This window comes from Podarcis muralis, chromosome 8 (genome assembly GCF_964188315.1).
Source record: "Podarcis muralis chromosome 8, rPodMur119.hap1.1, whole genome shotgun sequence".
NCBI classification, from domain to species: Eukaryota; Metazoa; Chordata; class Lepidosauria; order Squamata; family Lacertidae; genus Podarcis; species Podarcis muralis.
In genome coordinates this window covers 61,189,252-61,210,946 of record NC_135662.1, presented here as the reverse complement: position 1 = coordinate 61,210,946, position 21,695 = coordinate 61,189,252, and the positions used below count along the sequence as shown (strand labels likewise).

At 41.9% G+C, this 21,695-nt stretch overlaps 1 protein-coding gene across 1 annotated transcript in view; it reads right to left on the bottom strand.

Moving 5' to 3' along the window:
* Window positions 1–2,935: 2,935 nt before the first annotated feature.
* Window positions 2,936–21,695, bottom strand: part of CAP2 (cyclase associated actin cytoskeleton regulatory protein 2) — a 42,696-nt gene continuing 23,936 nt past the window's right edge. The window contains exons 5-13 of the mRNA XM_028737687.2: window positions 18,711–18,854; window positions 18,392–18,477; window positions 16,967–17,072; window positions 9,538–9,733; window positions 8,747–8,919; window positions 7,567–7,690; window positions 7,025–7,107; window positions 5,825–5,965; window positions 2,936–5,064 (exon numbers count right to left, since the gene is read on the bottom strand). Of these exons, the coding sequence (XP_028593520.1) occupies window positions 4,981–5,064; window positions 5,825–5,965; window positions 7,025–7,107; window positions 7,567–7,690; window positions 8,747–8,919; window positions 9,538–9,733; window positions 16,967–17,072; window positions 18,392–18,477; window positions 18,711–18,854 (1,137 nt within the window). The 3' untranslated portion in view covers window positions 2,936–4,980. The remainder of the gene's footprint in view (window positions 5,065–5,824; window positions 5,966–7,024; window positions 7,108–7,566; window positions 7,691–8,746; window positions 8,920–9,537; window positions 9,734–16,966; window positions 17,073–18,391; window positions 18,478–18,710; window positions 18,855–21,695) is intronic.

Below are 21,695 nucleotides of genomic sequence, written 5' to 3'. Positions count from 1 at the left end.
AGAGGCACGGTTTGGAGCGTACCACTGCCTCTTCACGACCCTACGTGAGATGGTATCGCCCAGCTGCGCCGCTCGGTGTTTCTGGGGCTGGGCTTGCGCCCCGCCCGCAGCAGAGAAAAGAGAAGTACGATAAGGAAAAGAGGCAGGGCGGCCAAAGTCCTTGCACTGGAAGACGTTTCCTATCATCCCGAACCCCTGCGGTCTGCCATACCCCTTTGCAGGTGGGAATCAGAAGGCGCCGAGCTGCCCAGGATCACCAGTGCACTTAGAATAGCAACGTGTTTGACCTGTGAGCTTTGACCAGGCGTCCTTGCAACTTGCACATCCTCTTTTTTTATCTCCTTCAAGTTCTCTAGAAGAGGGGACTAAAGGTTTTCAGCGAAAGCAACAGGCAGTTGTACAGCGTTGCTGACCATGCCGGACTATGTTTTGAAGACTCGCCCAGATTATCTGAAGCAAACAGGGATCCCTTGGAAGCAACCTGTCCCCAGCTCCCTGACCCTCTGGGGATCCTTTATCCTCTCTTGCCTGGCAGCCAACGAGATAAACAAACGCCTTGTGTTGGGATAAGTTGGCACAGCTCTTGGCTGTAAGGCCAAACCTATTTTGTAACATCCTTTGTCCGTGTGTTTAGCTGGCTTCAGCTGCTTGACCTCATTTCTAAGTATTTTTGGATCAGACTTTGAGTGAAGTATTGCATTCATTGTGAGAGTTTTTGCTACAAGTTTGGGCTGCTTCGGAAAATCAGTGTAGAAAGCAAATGTGTTATCATTCTAAGAATCTAGTCCGCAATAATATAATAGTACTGTAACATAAGAAGATCCCTGCTGGGTAAGAACATAGGCCTATCTAGCCTGGCTTTCCATTCTTGCAGTAGCTAAGGAGAAGTATCAGGGAAGCCTACAAACAGGATATGAGCACAGCATCTTCCTGCCATTCCTAACCCCCAGCAGCCTTTACTTAGAGGCAAACTACCTCTGGTACTAGAAGTAATATACGGCCATTGTGACTACCAGCCTTATCCTCCACAAGTAATGGGTGGATATTCCTTTTTGAGTCAATGTGTTTAGGTTTGGTTTCAAACTGTAGTTCGGGTTGAGCATAGAAGTCTTACTGCCTAGTCCTATCAATATTTACTCTTGAGCTCAGGGAGGCTTACTCCCAAGTAAATGTGCATATTTGCAGTCTTAGAACTTAGCTGCAGTCCTATGTGCAATTGGGAATACCTCTGGGTGAATTTTCAGTGGAATTAATTAATATACAAACACTGAAGAAGAAAGTTTGCTCGAACAGTATATTGCCACTGCAGCAGGTAAAAGTAAGGTAAAGGACCCCTGGACGGTTAAGTCCAGTCAAAGGTGACTGCAGCATAACATTAAGACAGATACATTATTTTAATTCAATTGCACACCAGTGTAACCCTCATACTAGAGATGAACAGCAGCAACCTGCCATCCTCTTATAGGATCAGCAACTTTTTTATTTCTTATTCATATGTACTCCTTGGTGCTTAACTCTAACTTGATTGTGAGTATTCACATATATTCGAATAATTAGACATGAGACCTGAGTGATTGTTTTCCCTAGCTCTCCCTGTATTTGAATGATTGCCCTTAGAATTCTAAAATAGTGTCACGTTTTTAAAATATAAATGTCACAGCCCTCTTCAAGATAAAATTAACAGTATCATTTGTTCTTTTTTAATTTAACAAACATATTTTCAAAACTGTAGCTCTTCCCATTTTTTCTGAGGAGTGTTTGGAAATCGTTTACATTCTAGTGCTTATTCTGCCACCTAGTGGCTATGCAGAGTCAGTATCTCAACAAAGTATCTCAAAAAAGTAAAAGTCAGGTATACTGTATTTGCTTTTTTGCTTTATTTTCACAGTCATATTTGTAGATTCTGCTTTTAATTGCAAAGTGAGAACACAAGTTGATTCACATTTAAACACATAATTTCCCCAAGCATATGTTCTTTAAAGCCTTTTCTTATTGAGTATTTGCTGAAGGTGGTGAAAGCCACTGAGCCTCTTGGGCAGGGGTCGGCAAGGTTTATCTTGCCTGGGCCGGATCATTCTGCATCTGCGCGTGTGCAGATGTGATGTTCAGCGCTATGGAAGTGAGTCCCTGCACCACGCTGCGCCAGTTTAGCTCAGTGTGCGAGCGGGCAACTCGATTCAGGGGCGGCTCGTGGGCCAGTAAACGACCTCCATGGGCTGCTTCCAGCCCATGGGCCTTAGGTTGCTGACCCCTGCTCTTGGGCTTGCCAATCGGAAGGTCAGCGGTTTGAATCCCCACAACAGTTGAGCTCCCGTTGGTCTGTGGCAGCTCTTGCCAACCTAGCAGTTCGAAAGCACACCAGTGCAAGTAGATAAATAGGTACTGTTTCCCTGGATAGTGCGTGTGTCCTCAAGGTTCTCAATTCTTAAATCCGCTTAAATCACGTGCTCATCATTCATTATGTAATTTGAGAAAATTTGAAGATGCATTGGATACATATATCTTTTAACTTTCTTTTCCCTTCCTTACCCTCTTGTACATCCTGATCTGCCAAAATTCCTATTGGCAAGCTCCTTTGGTGGGGGAGTGGGGTTTGTAGTATGGTGCTTTGTGCCACACACATTGGCAACATATAAGTAAATAAATCACTAAATAATCAGATGGGCAAGGGCAGATTCTTTGTGTAATGTCTTCCTCCCAGCCTCTCCGTTTGCTGACTCTCGGCTCATACTCTGCTTAGGATCTTTTCAGTTGTGGCTTTGCAACATTGGGACACTCACCCCAGTGCAGCTCATCTGTTGTTAAGAAGACTGATTTCTTTTTCAGTTCCAGATGTAAATGCTTGTGAGTTAAATGCATCTTATTATATACACAAATCTCCCATAATTTTTGAACATGAAAGGCAATTTTTTAATAAAAAAACCTCTACAATGCATTATATTTAAACAAGTTACCATTTTATTTTTAGCCATGTCAGGTTTACTATTGAAAAATGACATGTACTAAACCCACAACAACATTATACATACAGATCAAACATCAGATAGCAAAATCTTATTCTGTGAGCACTATTTGTTGTAGTATCTATACAGTACTACAGTCAAATATAATTTAAAAATGAAGGAGTTACATATCTTGTAAGGTGCAGTAGGCACGATTTATATCCTGATCTAGCTTTGCAAGCATATTACCATTATTTCACTGTTACAAAGTAGTATAAGTAATCAAAATCAAAATGTATTGAAATCATACAACATGTACTGCACATCACATTAGTGTTACAAATTTAAAATATGGACCGTGTAAGTCAAGCCCATCTCCCAAAATACAATCCTTTTAGTCTGAGTTCAAAATTTATTCAGAAATAGTCTATGGCTTTTCTTAACGTACATTTTTGAATAAATGCATGCATACCTTACAAATGGAAATAGAAACAGAAATACACCCTTGCCCAATACACAAAATAAGATATATAACTAGGATAACCAACTTCTGTATTATTAGGAGCCACTCTAATCTCCAGACAGTGGTCTGGAAGTGTATTTTATTGCAAAAGCTGGCACTCTCACAGATGGCGGCCAGGATGTATAATAAAATTGGTGCTATTCAGCAACACAGCCTTCACAATGATAGAGTGGATGTATGCAGGCAGAGGGGGGTACTACATACAAAACAGCAAGAGACATATAACATCCAAGTGTGGAATAGCTCTTAGCATTTCTGAAGCAAAACCCTATTCCTTGAATGGAAAACAGGGCAGTATCTAACTCAGAGTGCACCTATTGAAATCAGTGCACTAACGTTACAATGTAATAGCAAGTATATTGATTTCAGTGGGTCTGTCTCAGATTGTGACTTAAGTCTGATACCATTATATAACTTTTTACCATGTCTTCATTAATGTTTGGTAGGGTGGCAAGTAGTAAGCTTTGGCCTTACCCCAGAAGACACTGCTTTTTATTGTCTTCTCGTTCCTTCCAGACATAGGAATAATTAGCATTTGCGAGATCCCGGAGAAACGATGCTTAACATTCAGCTAAGACCCTTTATGTTATCAATTTTTTTTCGAGATTAGGTTGTTAAATACTGTTTGACCCAAGTAAACAGTAAAGCCCACAAACAAGGAAATGTTATAATGGACAGGGGAGAAGTGGGGGGTGGGGACACTCAGTAGAATGCAGATTTACTTAAGTTTAAAATAACTTTTTCTATAAATTATCTCTGAGCTAACGTCAACAAAATTGAACAGAAACAAAGATAACAGCAAACTCTCCTTGTTAAAAATAGATGGTTAAGGGAAATAAGAAATTGAAAAAATCTAGCTTTTCTTTTCCATTAGCAGCTGTATTGCTGAGAGTTCTACCTTTTCAACTTTCAGAAGCACAAAGACATATAAGAACTACAGACTTTTTGGGCTCCAGGTTTATTAGGTGATACATGAATGAACTGAAATCTAAAATGAACATCTTAACCTCCTACGGTTTTTTTTAACCAGTCAAAACATTAAAAAAGGAATGCACTGAAACATGACAAAAGTGTATCATGCAGACATTTGGCTTCCTGTATGCAGTGAAATAGCCAGTAACCTGAATAGTTAATTTAAAAAATATTTATACATTCACATGACATTGTGTATGACCTATTTGCAAACAAAGTCAAATTGTGGACATGTTGAGAATATCAGGATGCCTACAAAAAGTGAACAGGGGCTGTGCAGTGGTTTCAAAGTGTGTCATGGCAAAATGAACGCTCATGCCTCCCTCAAACATAGTTGTGTACATCACTATACTTTTTTCCTCCACAGAGATAGTCTCTGTGGAGGAAAAATACTATGTAATACAGCGTATGCTTTCCAGAACACAAAGTAGCTGCTGGAAGGCTTATCACTCATTACAAACCAGTGCTACTTCTTCATGCTGCTGTTCTAAGATGAATTTCTTTGGAGATTGTGGTCATTGGTTTCTGTCCGGCCCTAGGAAGTTAACCCACAATCTCTGTAGGATCAGTGACCAACTTGGATCCATCCCACGATGTCTTGAACTGTTCAGGAACAGGAAATTCTTTCTATATGGACACAAGATTGACAACGTCAGTTGGTCAAACAAGTGGCTGTTATGAAAACTGATGCCCTCACTGTTAGTGGCACATGACTGAGGAGGCTTTTAGAAGTCAGTCATGCTATAAAGGACCTTCTTGATTACATTCAGGGGAGAAAACAAGTGTGGCATTTTTTCATTTTTTGTTGCTCACTAGCAGATTTGTGATTTCTCCTCTTGTAATTTGATGACAACCATCCCAATCTTTTATGTGTAGGGTTAGAACATAAGGTTAGGATAGCATAAATGCCAAAAAGTAAGAAAATGCTGTCATTGAAATTCTACCCAATATTGATCCAGAGCAGACTCCAATATATAGTTAGCAGAGTTAAAACTTAAACATGTTGCAGGATTCCCAAAAAATAGACCAGGGGCAATTAATATTTCATCCAGCAGAGCTTTACTGCTACTGAAGGCAAATGAGCATAATGTTCACAAATCCAATACATTCAGGATTGGTGCTGTCCAAAAGAAATTCAGTTGCAGCAGACTCAACTTAAACTTAACAATAACTTATAATAAGTCTAAACCTTAACACTATACACAGAACACCACACCAGAACAAAAAGAGAAAGAGAATGAGTATATATTAATTATACTGTATATATTCCAGAAACGATTTACTTTAATCCAAAAAACTGTTTTCCTCAAAGCAACTTGCTGTCAGTATACAATTCGGTGTGTATTTAAGAAATTTGTATCAGAAAGTTTTAAAAAATTACACTTACATAATCACCATCCTTTGGGATAAGGATGTTCATTTCAGATGACTTAGCACTCACAATCTCACAATCTAATGATTCCTCACTGAGGTATATATGACAGCCTTCAGTCTTGTTAATTGAAATGGTTGGCACTTTCCCTATTACCTGCAGAACAATCAAAGGACTTTATAACAAATCAAAACAGTAAAGAAAAAGATGTTTACACCAACAGAGAAGTGTGGTTTTTTTTAACACCAGGCCAGGCAGAGCTTAATTAAAACCAGCAAAATTTCAATGGTAATTCAATACACAAGTCAGCCCCCATAGTCCGTTGCCATCGTGTTATAAACAACTGTGAATGGTTGCATAAAAAATTCGCCAAGCATTGCTCTCACGTTACCCACTTTAATTTCAACAGGCCTTCCATTGAAGCAGAATCAGGTGACATGCAGCTCTCTGGCAAATTTTTTTTTTCCTGGCATTGAAAATATCATCAGAATAGGTGCCAGGCAATCAGCTAAGAGGAGCAAGATCCATCCGAGGAAAACCTAAACAATCAAGGAGGTTTGCAGGCAGTTCTTCAGATACCTAGATTGTAAAATATTGTCATCCATCAACAACCTATCTCCTCTCCATCTCACCTGTGCACAGAATGACCTTTGCATGCCCCCTAAAGGAGAGGAGAAAGTGGATCAGAGGACCTCCCTAAGCAGGATATTCCATAGAATAAGCATGTTTCTTTGAAGGCAGGTGCAGGGAACTAAGCAGATGGCTATTAGCCAGCTCTTACTGAAAGTTTAACAGATGTAAAGAACACCACAGATTGATGGGCTGAGTCACTGCTTGTCAAGAGCAATGCCTGGTGATATTTGTCCCCTCCCTCCTTCCTTCTCTATATAAAAGAGCAAAGGTTGCCTGAGGTCACAAAGAGCACATTTCTAGGTGCATATATAAAATGGAAAGAATTAATAGTCACACCATGTTATAAATATAGTGTAAATGTTGCTGAAGCTCACAAGTAGAGCATGAAAGCAACAGTGAGATATAACTTAAAGGCCCAACTAGACACGGTGCTAAATGCATCTTTGCATCTAACATGCATGTTTTTTAAAAATACAAAGAGGAGCTGTTGGTGGAAGCTGATGATCAGTGGAACCTCAGCAGGTGGAGTAGGAGAATCTATCTTTCTTGTTCCCTGTATTAGTGTTATGAATGGATGTTTACCTGTATCTGAATATCCTTGGAATTGATCACTTCAACAATACCCACAACGTTGTCAAACACAAGGCCAAACTTTTTGCAATTGTCTGGAAAGAAGAGGAGGGGGGGATAAAAAGGTCACAAAATGAATTCAGTGCTATCTGTTGTTGAACATATGAGAAAGCATTTAACTGCTACAACTTGCAAATGTTTGTGGGTTGTAGCTAATTAAGATTTACACAGAGTAGATCCACTTAAATTAACAGACTTATGTTAATCATGTCCATTAATTTTAATGGATGAGTATTACTAACATTGGAATAAACTCAGAGTTGAATCTAGCTAATTTTATTCACATTCTTATCCCCACAGATTTCAAAAGGAGTAACAATTGTGTCCTAAAGTGCTATCACCTATAAAAGCTTTGCAGGACATTCATTACAATCCTATGCATATCCCCCCCCCCCCGCTCCAAGTAAGTCTCACTATATTCAACAGGGCTTATTCCAGGTATATGTGCATAGGATTACAGCCTTAGTCTTCACTCTAGAAATAAGCACACGTACCAACTGTAATGGAATTAATTTTTCCTTTCATCTGTAATGTAGATTTGTTGCACTTGAAAATGTAAGCTACTTGCTTGAGTTCAGTGTCAGAAATTAAAAGGTCATTCTTGTCTTCTTGGTATTCCTGCATTAAAAAGAAAGAAAAGAAGGAACAAACCACAGATTAGCTTTAACAGATAGTAGCATTTGCACTTTTCTCCCAATCACTATTATCTCACAAAAAGTGGGTGAGAATCTAACCTGCAGCTACATTCTTTTGGTGTATCACCTGCTTTTCCACCAAGCTGCAAGTCCCACAGGAGTGTTTTGAGAATCAACACAGGAATACATGGTATCAGTAATTTGTGTATTTCTTTGGGCTAGACGAAGTTATCTAAAATGATTTCAAAGTTTAATTATTTGAGATTTTAACAAATGAAATTAATCCAATTTTGGGTGAAGTTTCCAAACATTTTGGGTGAAATTTAAATAAGCACATTTTAGAAGAAAAAACTACCTGCAGTGATAAGACGTCAAACATGCCCATCATCAAGGGAACGGCACTGAAAGTGCAGCCTTTGTTTGACTTTTAGATTGGAAGCAATATTTGTTCTGCAAATTTGTTAATATCATACCCAACTTTCTAACAATATTTGCAAATAAGCAATTCTGAGGATTCTTCCCAAAGACTGCATAATTATTTTCACCGTCATGCACCAATCATTCCAGGTCATGTTCTTAAGTGGGGCTCCACCTCCTTGCAATTTACTTACATTTGTGGAAATATGGCAGTATGCTATTTCATGCAGAGCACAGTTACACCAACATCTTATGGCATTTACTTAAAGGGAAACATTGAGATGCTTGAATGTGCTGTTTCATACAGTATGTTACTACAGTCGTACCTTGAATCCCGAACGCCTTCGTACTCGGATGTTTTGGCTCCCCAACGCCGCAAACCCGGGAGTGTTTCGGTTTGCGAACCTTCTTTGGAACCCGAACAGCCGACGGGGCTTCCACAGCTTCTGATTGGCTGCAGGAGCTTCGTGTAGCCAATCAGAAGCCACACTTTGGTTTCTGAACGTTTTGGAAGTCGAAGGTACGACTGTACACCTTTTGCACACTGTTTACTCCAGAGAAAGTTCAGTAAACCAGGTCAGTTTACTCTAGTAAAGGTCATTTATAGGTGAGCTGAACTTACCACTCTCCATTTCTTTCCTTCCAGTTCCAACACAGGACAGTGGCTCTGCTGGGGAGGCTTGGGAGTAGTCAGATTTGGTGCATGGCTTTTTGTAGGAGATCGAATCGGTGTCCCCTGAGCCCGAAGACTGGGATTCTTATGAGTCTTCAGGTCGTCAGAGACATGGCGAAGCCCTAAGAAAACCACAAGCAGCTGTACAAAAATAGCAGCTTCGTACACCTAAAAGCATCGCCTTCATCAGATTGGTTGATATGGTGGCCCAACTTTTGCTATTGTGTTGTGTTTGATAAATCAGCAGGCACTTGTATTTTAACGCAACTTTGCCTGCAGAAAAGCATTATGCCTGATTCTATTCATGGAGTCGCAGAGTTGGAAGGGACCACAAGTCATATAGCCCAGCCCCCTCAATGCAGGAAACCTTTGCCCAATGTGGGGCTCGGACCCACAACCCGGAAATGGAGAGCCTCGTGCTCCACCAACTGAGAGCTGATTAAGAGCACAACACTTAATCTTTCTCAAAATGCAAAGGCGTGCAACATCAAAAGAGACTCCGGAATCAACTGACAGCAAATTAATGTTACAAGAGAGGCATCAGGTTTCTAAATGATGTACTTTTGTGTACACAGGGTCCTGAAAGCAATCAGGATGTCATTTTGCGCTTCCTTGACCAGTGGCTCTATGCCCTAGATAAAGACGCATGGCAGTTAATGAAAGCTTGCTTGGTGTTTTGTTTCTTGAAGGAACAAAAAGATAATGACTATCTAATTTCAAATGTATTATTTTCTTGGCACCTTTGGTAATTGTTTCTCCCTGGTTCAGCTGGGCAAATAAGGCTGAGCGGGTTGCAGTTGCATCATCTTTTGCATTTTCTGTATCAAAGACAGGAGGAGGTCCTGGTGGTGGCGGCGGAGGAGGAGGTGGAGGTGGAGGAGGACCCTGGTTGCTTGCTAGAGTAGACAGCCCAGATGCTGCTGATGCGATTGGACCCTAAGAGGAAAATTTTAAAAAAGGCGTCTGGAACTATATAAACAAATGGTGCCACAAATCACAAGAAACGCTTCTGCACTATACTTTTGGTATGATGGAATATGCACTGATCCCATAATTTCATTGTGGACTGCATGATTAAAAAACAACAACAACCTAGAATCCAGTGATTATATTAAAGGTTCAAGGTGGTCACAGTTAGAAAACAAATAATAGGTTTGGATGCCTGTAAAAAAAAACAACTGTTTAGATTTATGAAATTTTGGAATTCTGTCTCCTTTGGCCTTCACAAAATAGTTGGCCATCACAAAATAGTTTCAGGAAAAACCATTGGCCATCACAAAATAGTTTCAGGAAAAAATAAACATAAAGATAAGCTACAACCTGTATTACATAAAATAATATACAATACATAAATGAATAAAAAAGATTATTCCAGGGAACCAAATTGTATTATTCATATTCCTAAACTGATTAGTCGTCTTTACAATTAACAACTCTGATGTGGAATTTTCTATTAATCTTCGAAAGCTTGTTCCAGGACATGCACTTTCAGCTAAACCATGAAGGATATGTGAACTTACACCAAATATTATGGAAAGAAAGATTAGTGGTAAAAAAAAATCAACCTGATAATAGTGGTCACTTATTATACCATCCCAAGGACTGACAAGATGTAATGTAATATTAGAATACAAAAAGTTAGGTACAACCCTACGAATTCTTATTTAAAAGTATGTATCACTGAAGTCTGTGGAGTTTAAACCAACACCACCAGGCTGTTAATCAGCAATGTAACTCAGAGCACCTCCTGTTAATTTTGTGTGCTTTTTCTCTTGTATTTTTCTTGTACAGTTATACCTTGGAAGTCAAACAGAATCTGTTCGACTTCCAAAATGTTCGAAAACCAAAGCACGGCTTCCGATTGGCTGCAGGAAGCTCCTGCAGCCAATCGGAAGTCGTGGAAGCCCCGTTTGACATTTGGGTTCCAAAGAACGTTCACAAACCGGAACACTCACTTTCGGGTTTGCGGCGTTCGGGAGCCAAAACGTCCAAGTACCAAGGCATTGGGGGTTCAAGGTATGACTGTTGTTCCTTTTACTGTGTGTTGGCTTTTGCCTGCCAGTGAAATAGTTGTAAGTTACCTCCATTAGCATGGGTCCTGTTGAGGAGCCACACTCACAGAGATTGACAAAATCCTATGCAAATCTGGTCCATACAGCATCAAAATTCATGCTCAAAATGACTCCTGAGCTATCACATCTTCCCAGTATGTTAAATTGCTATACAGTAGGCCTGCCACTTATGCAAGGATTCAGTTCCAGGGGTACGCGTACCTCCTTCCCGAAGCCTAGTGCCTTGATCACCCCGCTTTGGGAAGGCAGTGAGGGGCCTCTGGCAGTGTTCCAGAGTCCTTGTGCCGCCTTCCCAAAGTCTGTCAAGCAAGGAAAATCTGCTGGGTGCTCAGGAAATAAATAAATGGAGAGCAGGGAATGGTGGGTTTCCCTGGCTCTCCATTTACTTATTTATCCTGCCTGTATACGGTTGCGCTTACATAAGTAAAGCCTGTGCAAATTGTGGGCTTCCTCTATATAGGGAGCTTTGACGTGGGTGCTTTCAAACCACCACCCCACATGTGCAGTCTGGGCCCATTTGTGGAGGCTAGTCTAAAACAGAAGACCTGGAAGGTGAGGCAATGAGGGACTTAAAAACTCTTTCATATCCAGGTTTGCTCTTTCTTCTCTGCTTTGAAAACCAGCCCATCTACTTTTTGTCCTCCCAGCAATGGGGTAATGGCAGCAGCAGATGGCTGAGTGAGGTGGCAGTGCTCAGTCACCTTCAGCCAGTTGCATCGCTGCTGCTTACCAGGAGGAGCAAGGAAGCAGGGAGGCTGGCGCAGTGCAAATACACCAATAGAGACAAACTAGTGTGTTTGCTTTATGCTGACCTTATCACTGCCTCAGCCCTCCCTCTCTACCTCCTGGTTCTGGAAGGAGCACTGTCTCTGAAGGAGCAGTTATGCCCAAGTAACCTCTTTGGCCACAGTGGCTCATGCTGGGGCTTAGTAACTGTCCCAGCCCATCCGTTTCCTCACAAAATCTCGTCTATCTGAGCACTGCCTGCATGAGGGAGCTGCAGGACTGCGAATTCACAGACTTCAGTTTAGGACCTTGTACAAGAAAGATGTGTTACAGTTTCTCAAAAGTCCACCCTTCTCTTAATCCAGCAGGTGCTTGCTGTTCCAAACCATTCTTTAGATTAAGTGTGAGCAGATGTTAATAACAATGTATCCTTATAAAAAGGCATTTAAACAGCTATTTAACTAGCACAAATGGTCACGACGTCTGTCTTCTAGGTTTATGTCAGCTGCCTTCCTTAGCAACAGCTGCTCTCTCATTGCGGCCCCTTATAGCATATAGTTTGGTCAAGTAACATACGAAAGTATTTCTGCCAAAGTATCTGTTGGGGGTTGCTCTCACTCGCAAATAAGATCCATTTGTTGCCAACCGTGGAATTGTTTGAAAGTAATTCCAAAAAACATAAAGGGAATCAGGATTACGGATTATAAACGCATGCAAAAAAGACTTGCTTTTGAAGGGAAGCACATTGTATTTTAATGTCAAGTGTATCATTAGTTTTCTGAGGAATATTTATGTAGAAAAGATACTAGATTAGCCTTACTGCAATTGGTAATGAATCCTGTGTTGATGAGGGTGTGGGAGCTACCAGCTCCTGCCCTGGGAATGAAGTTGGCCAAGTTCCTAACGTTTGCAGGAGATACAAAATGAAGCTTTCTAAGGATTATGGTTTTGCTCCTCAACTTCCATCTCCTTCCACTGGAGATCAACATAACATGGGGGAGAGATATCCCTGCAGGAACTCTGATCAATGATGACTACACATATTTACCTTGCCCTCTGGCAAGTGGGAGTTGTGAGTGCCCACACTTGGACAGACACCACCTGGGTTTTGTGCAGATACAGGAAACCACACTGGTGTCATTCCACTGGCAGGTGCTTTAGACTCCACACAATGGAGGCCAAGGTAAGTGTGTGTTGGGGACAGGGGAGATGTTGATCAGAGGCCCTGCAATGGCTTTTATTGAACTTAGACAAACATAGGAAGCTGCCTTATGCCAAGTCAGACCACTGGCTCATTTAGTATGGTCTACACCATTGTTTCCCAAACTTGGGTCTCCAGCTGTTTTTGGACTACAACACCCATCTTCCCTAGCTGGCAGAGATGATGGGAACTGTAGTTCAAAAACAACTGGAGACCCAAGTTTGGGAAATACTGGTCTACACAAACTGGCAGAACTCTACGGCCACAGCAGGTGCTGTAACTGTCCAACGGTTTGACTTCACCCCCAAAGGCACACTCCTCCTTTGTCTCCCAAGATGGACGGATGCCAACAACACAAACTGGCAGTGGGTCTCCTGAGTTTCAAACGGGGTTGATGCTTTTTACCTTTAAAGCCCTTCACGGCCTAGGACCCTTGTACTTACGGGACCGCCCCACAGAGAGCCTCAAGGTCCATAAATAGCAACACGCTAGTGGTCCTGGGTCCTAAGGAAGTTAGATTGGCTTCAACCAGAGCCAGGGCCTTTTGAACTCTGGCTCTACCTCACGAGACCAGGGCCCTGCAGGATCTGATTTCTTTCCGCAGGGCCTGTAAGACAGAGTTGTTCCGCCTGGCCTTTGGCTTGGAGCCAATTTGATTCCCTCCCTCTCTTTCTTTTTTCTTTTCCTTTCTCCTCCTGCGATGAGGCTACATTTTAATATTCTGATGTTTCAATATTTTAATGCTGTATTTTAATTTTGTTTTTAAGTTGTAATCATTCAACTTGTTTTTATTATTGCTTGTTAGCCGCCCTGAGCCCGGCCTTGGCTGGGGAGGGCGGGGTATAAATAACAAAATTATTATTATTATTACCACCAAACTATGGCCTGTCCTTGTCAACTCCTTTGAGATCAAGATCTAGCAATAAATAATAATAATAATAATAGTAACAACAACAACAATTTCTTATTTATACCCTGCCCATCTGGCTGGGTTTTCCCAGCCACTCTGGGTGGCTCCCAACAGAATTAAAAGCACAACAGAACATTAAACATTAAAAACTTCCCTAAACAGGGCTGCCTTCAGATGTCTAAAAGTCAGATAGTTGTTTATTTCCTTGACATCTGATGATGGGAGGGCGTTCCACAGGGAGGGTGCCACTACCGAGAAGGCCCTCTGCCTGGTTCCCTGTAACCTCATTTCATGCAGTGAGGAAACCACCAGAAGGTGCTGGACTTCAGTGTCCGGGCAGAACGATAGGGGTGCAGACGCTCCTTCAGGTATACTGGGCTGAGGCTGTTTAGGGATTTAAAGGTCAGCACCAACACTTTGAATTGTGCTCGGAAACGTACTGGGAGCCAATGTAGGTCTTTCAGGACCGGTGTTATATGGTCTCGGCAGCCATTCCCAGTCACCTGTCTAGCTGCTGCATTCTGGATTAGATGCAGTTTCTGGGTCACCTTCAAAGGTAGCCCCACGTAGAGCACATTGGAGTAGTTCAAGCAGGAGATAACTAGAGCATGCACCACTCTGGCGAGACAGTCTGTGGGCAGGTAGGGCCTCAGCCCGTGTACCAGATAAAGCTGGAAGACAGCTGCCCTGGACACAGAAAATTTGGGGTGGCTCCTGCATACATATTTCTACTGCTATTGACTCCCCCTGGTAGTTGAAGTAAAATGCACATTTACTTTCTTTGCTCATCAGTTGTTTGACCTCCTAATTTTCATCTTCAGTCAGTGGCATTTGAAGAACCAAGCTCAGAAATGGGATATAGGTGTTAGAAAGAAGAGTCCATATACCACAACTGTTTACATCACTCAATTGTAAAAAAGTTCCTTATGCCTATATTCATGTCTCCACCTTTCAACCAATCAGTCTGTGGTCCAGTAGATAATAACTGGACTTCAGCTCAAGTTCAGATCCCAGGTTAGGCATGGAGTAATTCTGGGTGGCCAAGTCAGCTAACACTGACTGTGAGATTCAGTTTCCTTCTGTAAAACAAGGTATCAAAGACCTACCGCCTAGCAGAAAACTGTACATTGCTGCTGCTATTCAATAATACATATAACAACACCTTATTCTTTCCCATTAATATTTATCTTTTAAAAGACAGTCTGAACAAAAATGGAGCATTTGAACTTTAAAACATAACTCTGGCAAGCACAAGTAAAATTTCACTATTATGTTTCATATGCTAACGATAGTTAAGTTAATTTTGTGGATGTGTGCCTAATCAGCCTACAGACATTTGAGTTGTGAACGAGGGGGACAGGTGGTGTGAGCAATGACATAAATGAATTGAAAATCCACCCCCCTCCAGGAAACCAATTACTGGGAGTCTCAAAGGGGAAATTTTCATTCTCCTAATAAAAAGCTACAAGCACTACAAACTCTTATAATCCTAGTTACATGCTTAATATGATTACAGAGCTCCATATTGTCCTCTTCACACGTACACACACAGACAAAGATGAGGATTGTGAAGCTCAAAATATCATGTAACAGCCTAGAGGAACAGGTGGACTATGACGAGGAGACATAAATCTTTTGTTAAGGTGTTTCCTCTGTAAATGTATACTAGCGTTGTCCCTGCTAACTACAACATTTAGACCACCTGTCTGCCAGCATTCCTGCTGCCCAATGATATGCTAGTTACAAGGTGAAACAGCTGATGATTGCTGCCTCTATAGAAAAATCTAATCCACTTTGGCTGTTTATCTGTTTGTCTGAAGCCATCTAAAAAGAAAAAAAAGATTAGTGCCATTTATCACCTGTTGTGGATTTGCCATGCTGTCTGTACATCAGTGTGGGTTACATTTAGCCACACTATTTAGTTTAGCGAGCCAATTTTTGGTCTGGTGATTAACTCTACCACCCATGACAGTTTCTATAGCACAGGAGGGACGAATATAGTGCTGTTTTCACATGCTGACTTTCTCATAATTGTGGAGTTACCCTACTAAAATAAATATAATTATTGAGATACATTTCCTTCCCATTTTCTAAAAGAGTTCTTTCATTACAATTTTTTGCCTGTTAGTGGTGAGCTGATATGGCTAAAAAGCTGTAAGTCTTGGCATCTTTCATTTAGAAGGCAAGTTATGATGATGAGTAAATTGCACTGAACTAAAACACCTGGCATTTCTTACAGCTCTAGATGGTGAACCTGCTTCTTGCTAAATGCTAAATACACACCACAATTAGACACCACGCAGAAGACAAGAAGAAAGCAAAGGATCTGGATGAGGCCACATAGAACTAACCAAGTTCCTGAAAATTAACTCTTGAAATGTTTTCAACCTACCACACTCAGTCACTTTGCTTACATCTGGATGTCTTATGCCAGGAACTGCCCCACACCTGATCTGGAAGCAGAGTCACTTACGGGGGAGGTGGAGAGCTGAGGGGGCAGCGATGTCAGAGCTGTGCAGGAACACTGGTGGAGCCAATCTGCTGCTCTCACTGGTGTGATTACTCAGCACTAACATCCCCTTGCCTTCACCCCTCCCAGTAAGTGACTCCACTGCCAGGAAGTCAGATACGCGGCCATTACTCCTTGCCAGCCATTACAGTCAAACCTCAGCTCCCAAATGCCTCCGTTTTGGAACTTTTTGGCTCCCGAATGTAAGTAAATGCTCCAGTTTTCAGCTTCCGCTTGAGTGCAACCAATTGGAAGCCACACCTTGGTTGTCAAACATTTCGGAAGCTGAACGGGCTTCCAGAACAGATTACGTTCAACAACCGAGATTTGTCTGAACTGTCTTATGCCTCAGGGGCCAAACTGCATGCGACAATAATCGCGTCGTCTGTCCTTCAATGCAAACTTTCTATTTCATTAAACATGTCTGCATTCTACAGCAGCATGTAGAGAGCCCTTGACTTTAACAAGTGTGACATGAATGTGGTCTTTATCACTGAGCTTAGGGTTGACACAGATTCCTGAATTCAGCTGCCAGCATTATCAGGTCTTACATTACCCATTTAAGAGAGAGGGCAAGTAATGGTACATTCACTCGGAGCTTCTTTTTCCTCACAGTAAATTTCTGTAATGTAATATCCTCAATTATCCATTTCCAAGGATCAGAGGGAACACTGAATCCAGGGTAAGAGAGAATAAGTATTACTTGACTTTTCTTGCCTAGGAAGGAAATTCTAAGAAATGAAGCACTTACAGTTTTACTCCATGTGAGCCCAGTGGTGTGATATTCTTTGATGTATGCTTGAAGTTCTGCCCAGATATTCAAGAATGACTTCACCCAATCAACATGGCGCAAATCACTGTAACATAATGGAAAATACTTGTGCATGCATTAAACATTTTTTTGGGGGGAGGGCAACCCTTCGATCCCTGGGATCACAGGCCCAACAGAATATTGCAGATGCTGCAAGGAAGGAGGTATTCCAGCAGAAAAGGAGGTCCACCATCAGATGTCTCCTCGCTGCAGCTGTGGAAAGCTCAACAGCCACCAGTCCCCTACCATCAGTTCTTCAACAGTGGTGAAGGGAGAGTTTGGGAGGCAGGTTGAGCGAGCCTGTTCCCCATACATATTCCTGACAAGGGAAGGAAAATACACTAGTTGTGGAACTGGCATATTTATTTTTCCTCCAGCCTCCTCACTCTTCCTGGCTGGAATGTGGCTGCATTAGTTTCACAGGCACATGTAGCATTACTAGTTAAAGCAGAGACTGCAGCATCTGCTTGGAACACGTCCCCATCATCATGCATGAATCCTTGTCATTGGCTTTTTCTCCTTCGGCTTTTGTGCTGGGTGAATATACCAATGTAACATAGCTAGAGCGTAAGGGATCTGCCAGCATAGCTAGGACCAAAGGAGGGTCCAGCCATTGAAAAAAGGCCTAGAGGCTATGAAATCTTCAGCTGAGTTAGGACAGTAAAAGAATACAGCATTACTATATAAGCATCTCTCTGAGCACTTCCTGCATTCTTGTAATACACCTTAGGTCAGGCTTCCTCACCCTCGACCCTCCGGATATCTTTGGCCTACAACTTCCATGATCCCTAGCTAGCAGGAACAGTGGTCAGGAATGCTGGGAACTGTAGTGTTAAAACATCTGGAGGGCCGAGATTGAGGAAGCCTGCCTTAGGTAGCAGCTTGCTCGTTATGCACTGTTCTGCTCTTTTACAGCTCCTTAGAGCAGAATTGACATTTGTGAAATGATGTGAATAAATACAAATTTTAAAGTGGCTCTATCTGAAGTTATTGCATTGCTAAATTTAGAACACAATATTGGTTATATTGTACACAACACATCTTTCTTTCTTTCTTTCTTTCTTTCTTTCTTTCTTTCTTTCTTTCTTTCTTATAAATATAGTTTTATTAATTTCCAGTATATTAACAATTAGCAAAAAGAAAAGAAAAAAGATACAAAAACGAAATCCCACCCCTCCCCTTCCAGGATGGACAAATCTAGTTAAGTCTGCCAAAACCCAATCTGTGATTTTGGGAGACAACACATATTTCTCAAATAATTTTTGTAGTAGATACAAAACAATATGATATTCTTTAGGGCTTGATAAAACTGGTTCTGAAATATCACCAGAGAAATGTAGCAAAAAATTTTTTTTAGTAACTTACCTATGCTTGTAGTCTTTTAATACCCTGTTTGTATAAAAGGTAGCAGCATCATTCATCTCCTTGACATAAGGCCCTGGCTTAGGAGACTAAGGAAAGGCAGAGGACCATCATGTAAATGATGAAAGAGTGGAGAAAGAGAAAGACAAAGAGTGAGAGGATGTAAAATCAAAAGGCAAAACTTCCCTGCATTTTAGAATGTAACCATGAAGATTCTGAAACATAGGGAGGGGGAGAAGACGCAACTTGAATTTGACATTAGCTGGGCAAAAATAAGGATTTTATTTTTTTAAAAAAGAAAAACATAAAATTCAAAACTCACCACAGTTATCCACCCAAGAGCTGGAATGCTTTCACTGACTGCTGACAGATGATTAAACATTTTACTTCCTCGGTTTCTCTCCCTGAATGTCTGAATTTCTTGGATCTTTTCTGATATTGGTTTTAAAAGCATGGTCACTTCACTCTGCAATATTAAAAAGAAATAGTAGTGTTATTACTGCTGACAGAACAGGAGCACATTGGACCTGCAGAGAGGAGGAGTCAGAAAGTTGTACAGCCAGCCCAAGTTGACAAGGTGGGTCACTGGCGAACGGTCTCTGGGTTCAGAGGTTCCACTATTGCCTGTTGCTTGGCAATTTCTCAGGCACTTCTTGGCTCCAGCTGTTCTGCTGCTTTCTAATAAAGATTTAAGTGCCATTGCTGCTGCACTTAGGCTTGCTTCAAATTCATGGAGGAGCATCCAGACAACCCCAGTCCAATGTTTCCAGCCATGGTGCTACCTCTTGGCACTGAGGAGTCTTCCACTTTGGGGGAGACAAAGGAGAACAAGTCTGGTGCTAACCCAGCTCTGACGCCACCCCCATCTCCAAGAACGTGATGGTGACAGCAGCTATGCAAACGAGCCTTGTGTAGCCAGCCTGTTCAAAGGAAGGTCCAGTCCTAGGGTGCAGGACACTCGCTGTGCAAATAGTGGTGCCACCCCTTACTTCAAAAGGAAGGTGCAGGCAAGGTGTCATTTGCTGGGTCAACAGTTTAGCTAGTGCTTAACCATGTATTCTTGCCTCTTGTGTACCTGTTGAAACTTGTTTTGTTTAGTTTGCCTTATGTTTCACTCAGATTTGAGCACTGAAGCCTTGGACAAACCTGGAGTAGGGAGTGTCTAGCAGTGAGGGTCAGGACACAGAATAAATATCAGAGGAAATTCCATAGCAGAAAATAACCTTGCACTTAAACATTGTTGAGTGTGAAGTTTTCATCCTGAATCACACAGACCAAATCTGGATCATATTTTTTTTACTGAGATTTATTTCCAATCACATGGCTGATTGCATAAGTCTATGGCAGACTTTGGGGACGCGGGTGGCGCTGTGGGTTAAACCACAGAGCCTAGGGCTTGCCGATCAGAAGGTTGGCGGTTCGAATCCCCGCGACGGGGTGAGCTCCCGTTGCTCGGTCCCTGCTCCTGCCCACCTAGCAGTTCGAAAGCACCTCAAAGTGCAAGTAGATAAATAGGTACCGCTCCAGCTGGAAGGTAAACGGCATTTCCATGCACTGCTCTGGTTCGCCAGAAGCAGCTTAGTCATGCTGGCCACATGACCTGGAAGTTGTACGCCGGCTCCCTCGGCCAATAAAGCGAGATGAGCGCCGCAACCCCAGAGTCAGTCACGACTGGACCTAATGGTCAGGGGTCCCTTTACCTTTACATGGCAGACTTTAAACCATGGAACTCCCTGCACCTGAAGCCTTCATTATACAGGATTCCTGGATAGCTCAGTCAGTAGAGCATGGGACTCAGGGTTGTGGGTTTGGGCCCCATGTTGGACAAAAGATTCCTGCGTTGAGGGGGTTTGACTAGATGACCCTCATGGTCCCTTACAACTCTACGGTTATATGATCTCCTGGCAAATGCTGCTCTTTACCCTGGCTTGAGGTAAGTATATATTGGGACCTACCTTATTTTGGTGATTTTAATTTTTTTAATTGTTTTTAATATTATGCTTTTGTAACTCACCCTTTGGGTGAAGGGCAGGTAATTAATAATAACAACAACAATAATAATAATTCATAACATATAGTTTAAAGTAGGAGAATTTGTTCTGATTCCCCCCCTTTTTTTTGCAGTGTGCCACTTCTATGGACTATGAACACAACAAACACACTTCATTGTGATTTAGGTTTGTTGTGTATTGAGAATCCTGAGTTTTGAATATAGAATCTGTGTATTAATGACAGGTATGTCCATCTACAGAATTTCAGCATCAGACCAGCTGGGCTATTGACAGCTATGAACAACACGTTTTTAAATGAAGGGTTTTTAAAACACCATTTGTATTTTCAGCAGCATCTGTTACTAATCTCACTATCTGTAGTTGCGCTGCTTGGCAAGGAGCCAACTTCTCTCTGTGCAGATACTTCTAGAAGCTAGTTTTAGGATTTGCATTTGAGTTTTTTAAAATAATATGATAATAGGAATTGATCAGAGGTTGCTTATAATGCTCTATAGTCTATATATCACAATTCAACAGACTTGTATAGGATTATTGGAAGCCACAATACTGTAATTGGGGAGGCAGGAGGAAGGGGGCTCCCTCAACCCTTACGTTCTTCTTCTTCTACTCTAGGGTAGACCATGCTGGCTTGGGATTATGAGAGTGGCAGTCCACAACATCCAAGAGGCTTCACATAGGTTACCCTTCTTATAAACTTATTACATCTGACCAGTTTTCAAGCTACCAATGCTCTATTAGGGTTAGTGCAATAGGTAAAGGTAAAGGGACCCCTGACCATTAGGTCCAGTCATGGCCGACTCTGGGGTTGCGGCGCTCATCTTGCTTTATTGGCCGAGGGAGCCAGCGTACAGCTTCCAGGTCATGTGGCCAGCATGACTAAGCCGCTTCTGGCGAGCCAGAGCAGCGCACGGAAACGCCGTTTACCTTCCCACCGGAGCAGTACCTATTTATCTACTTGCACTTTGACATGCTTTCGAACTGCTGGGTTGGCAGGAACAGGGACCGAGCAACGGGAGCTCACCCCGTCGCGGGGATTCAAACCGCCGACCTTCTGATTGGCAAGTCCTAGGCTCTGAGGTTTAACCCACAGCGCCACCCACGTCCTAGGTTAGTGAAATAGAAAACAGTAAAAGGGAAGTTGGGTATGCAGTAACATTTCTCAAGCTACATTTTTATAATATGTGCTGTGATGAATATAACATTAATCTGCTTTGAATCCAATTAGGCAACTTGAACCAGAGTTCTGACTGCTTGCCACTTGAAACTGGCACAGCACTCCTATATATGAAATATCA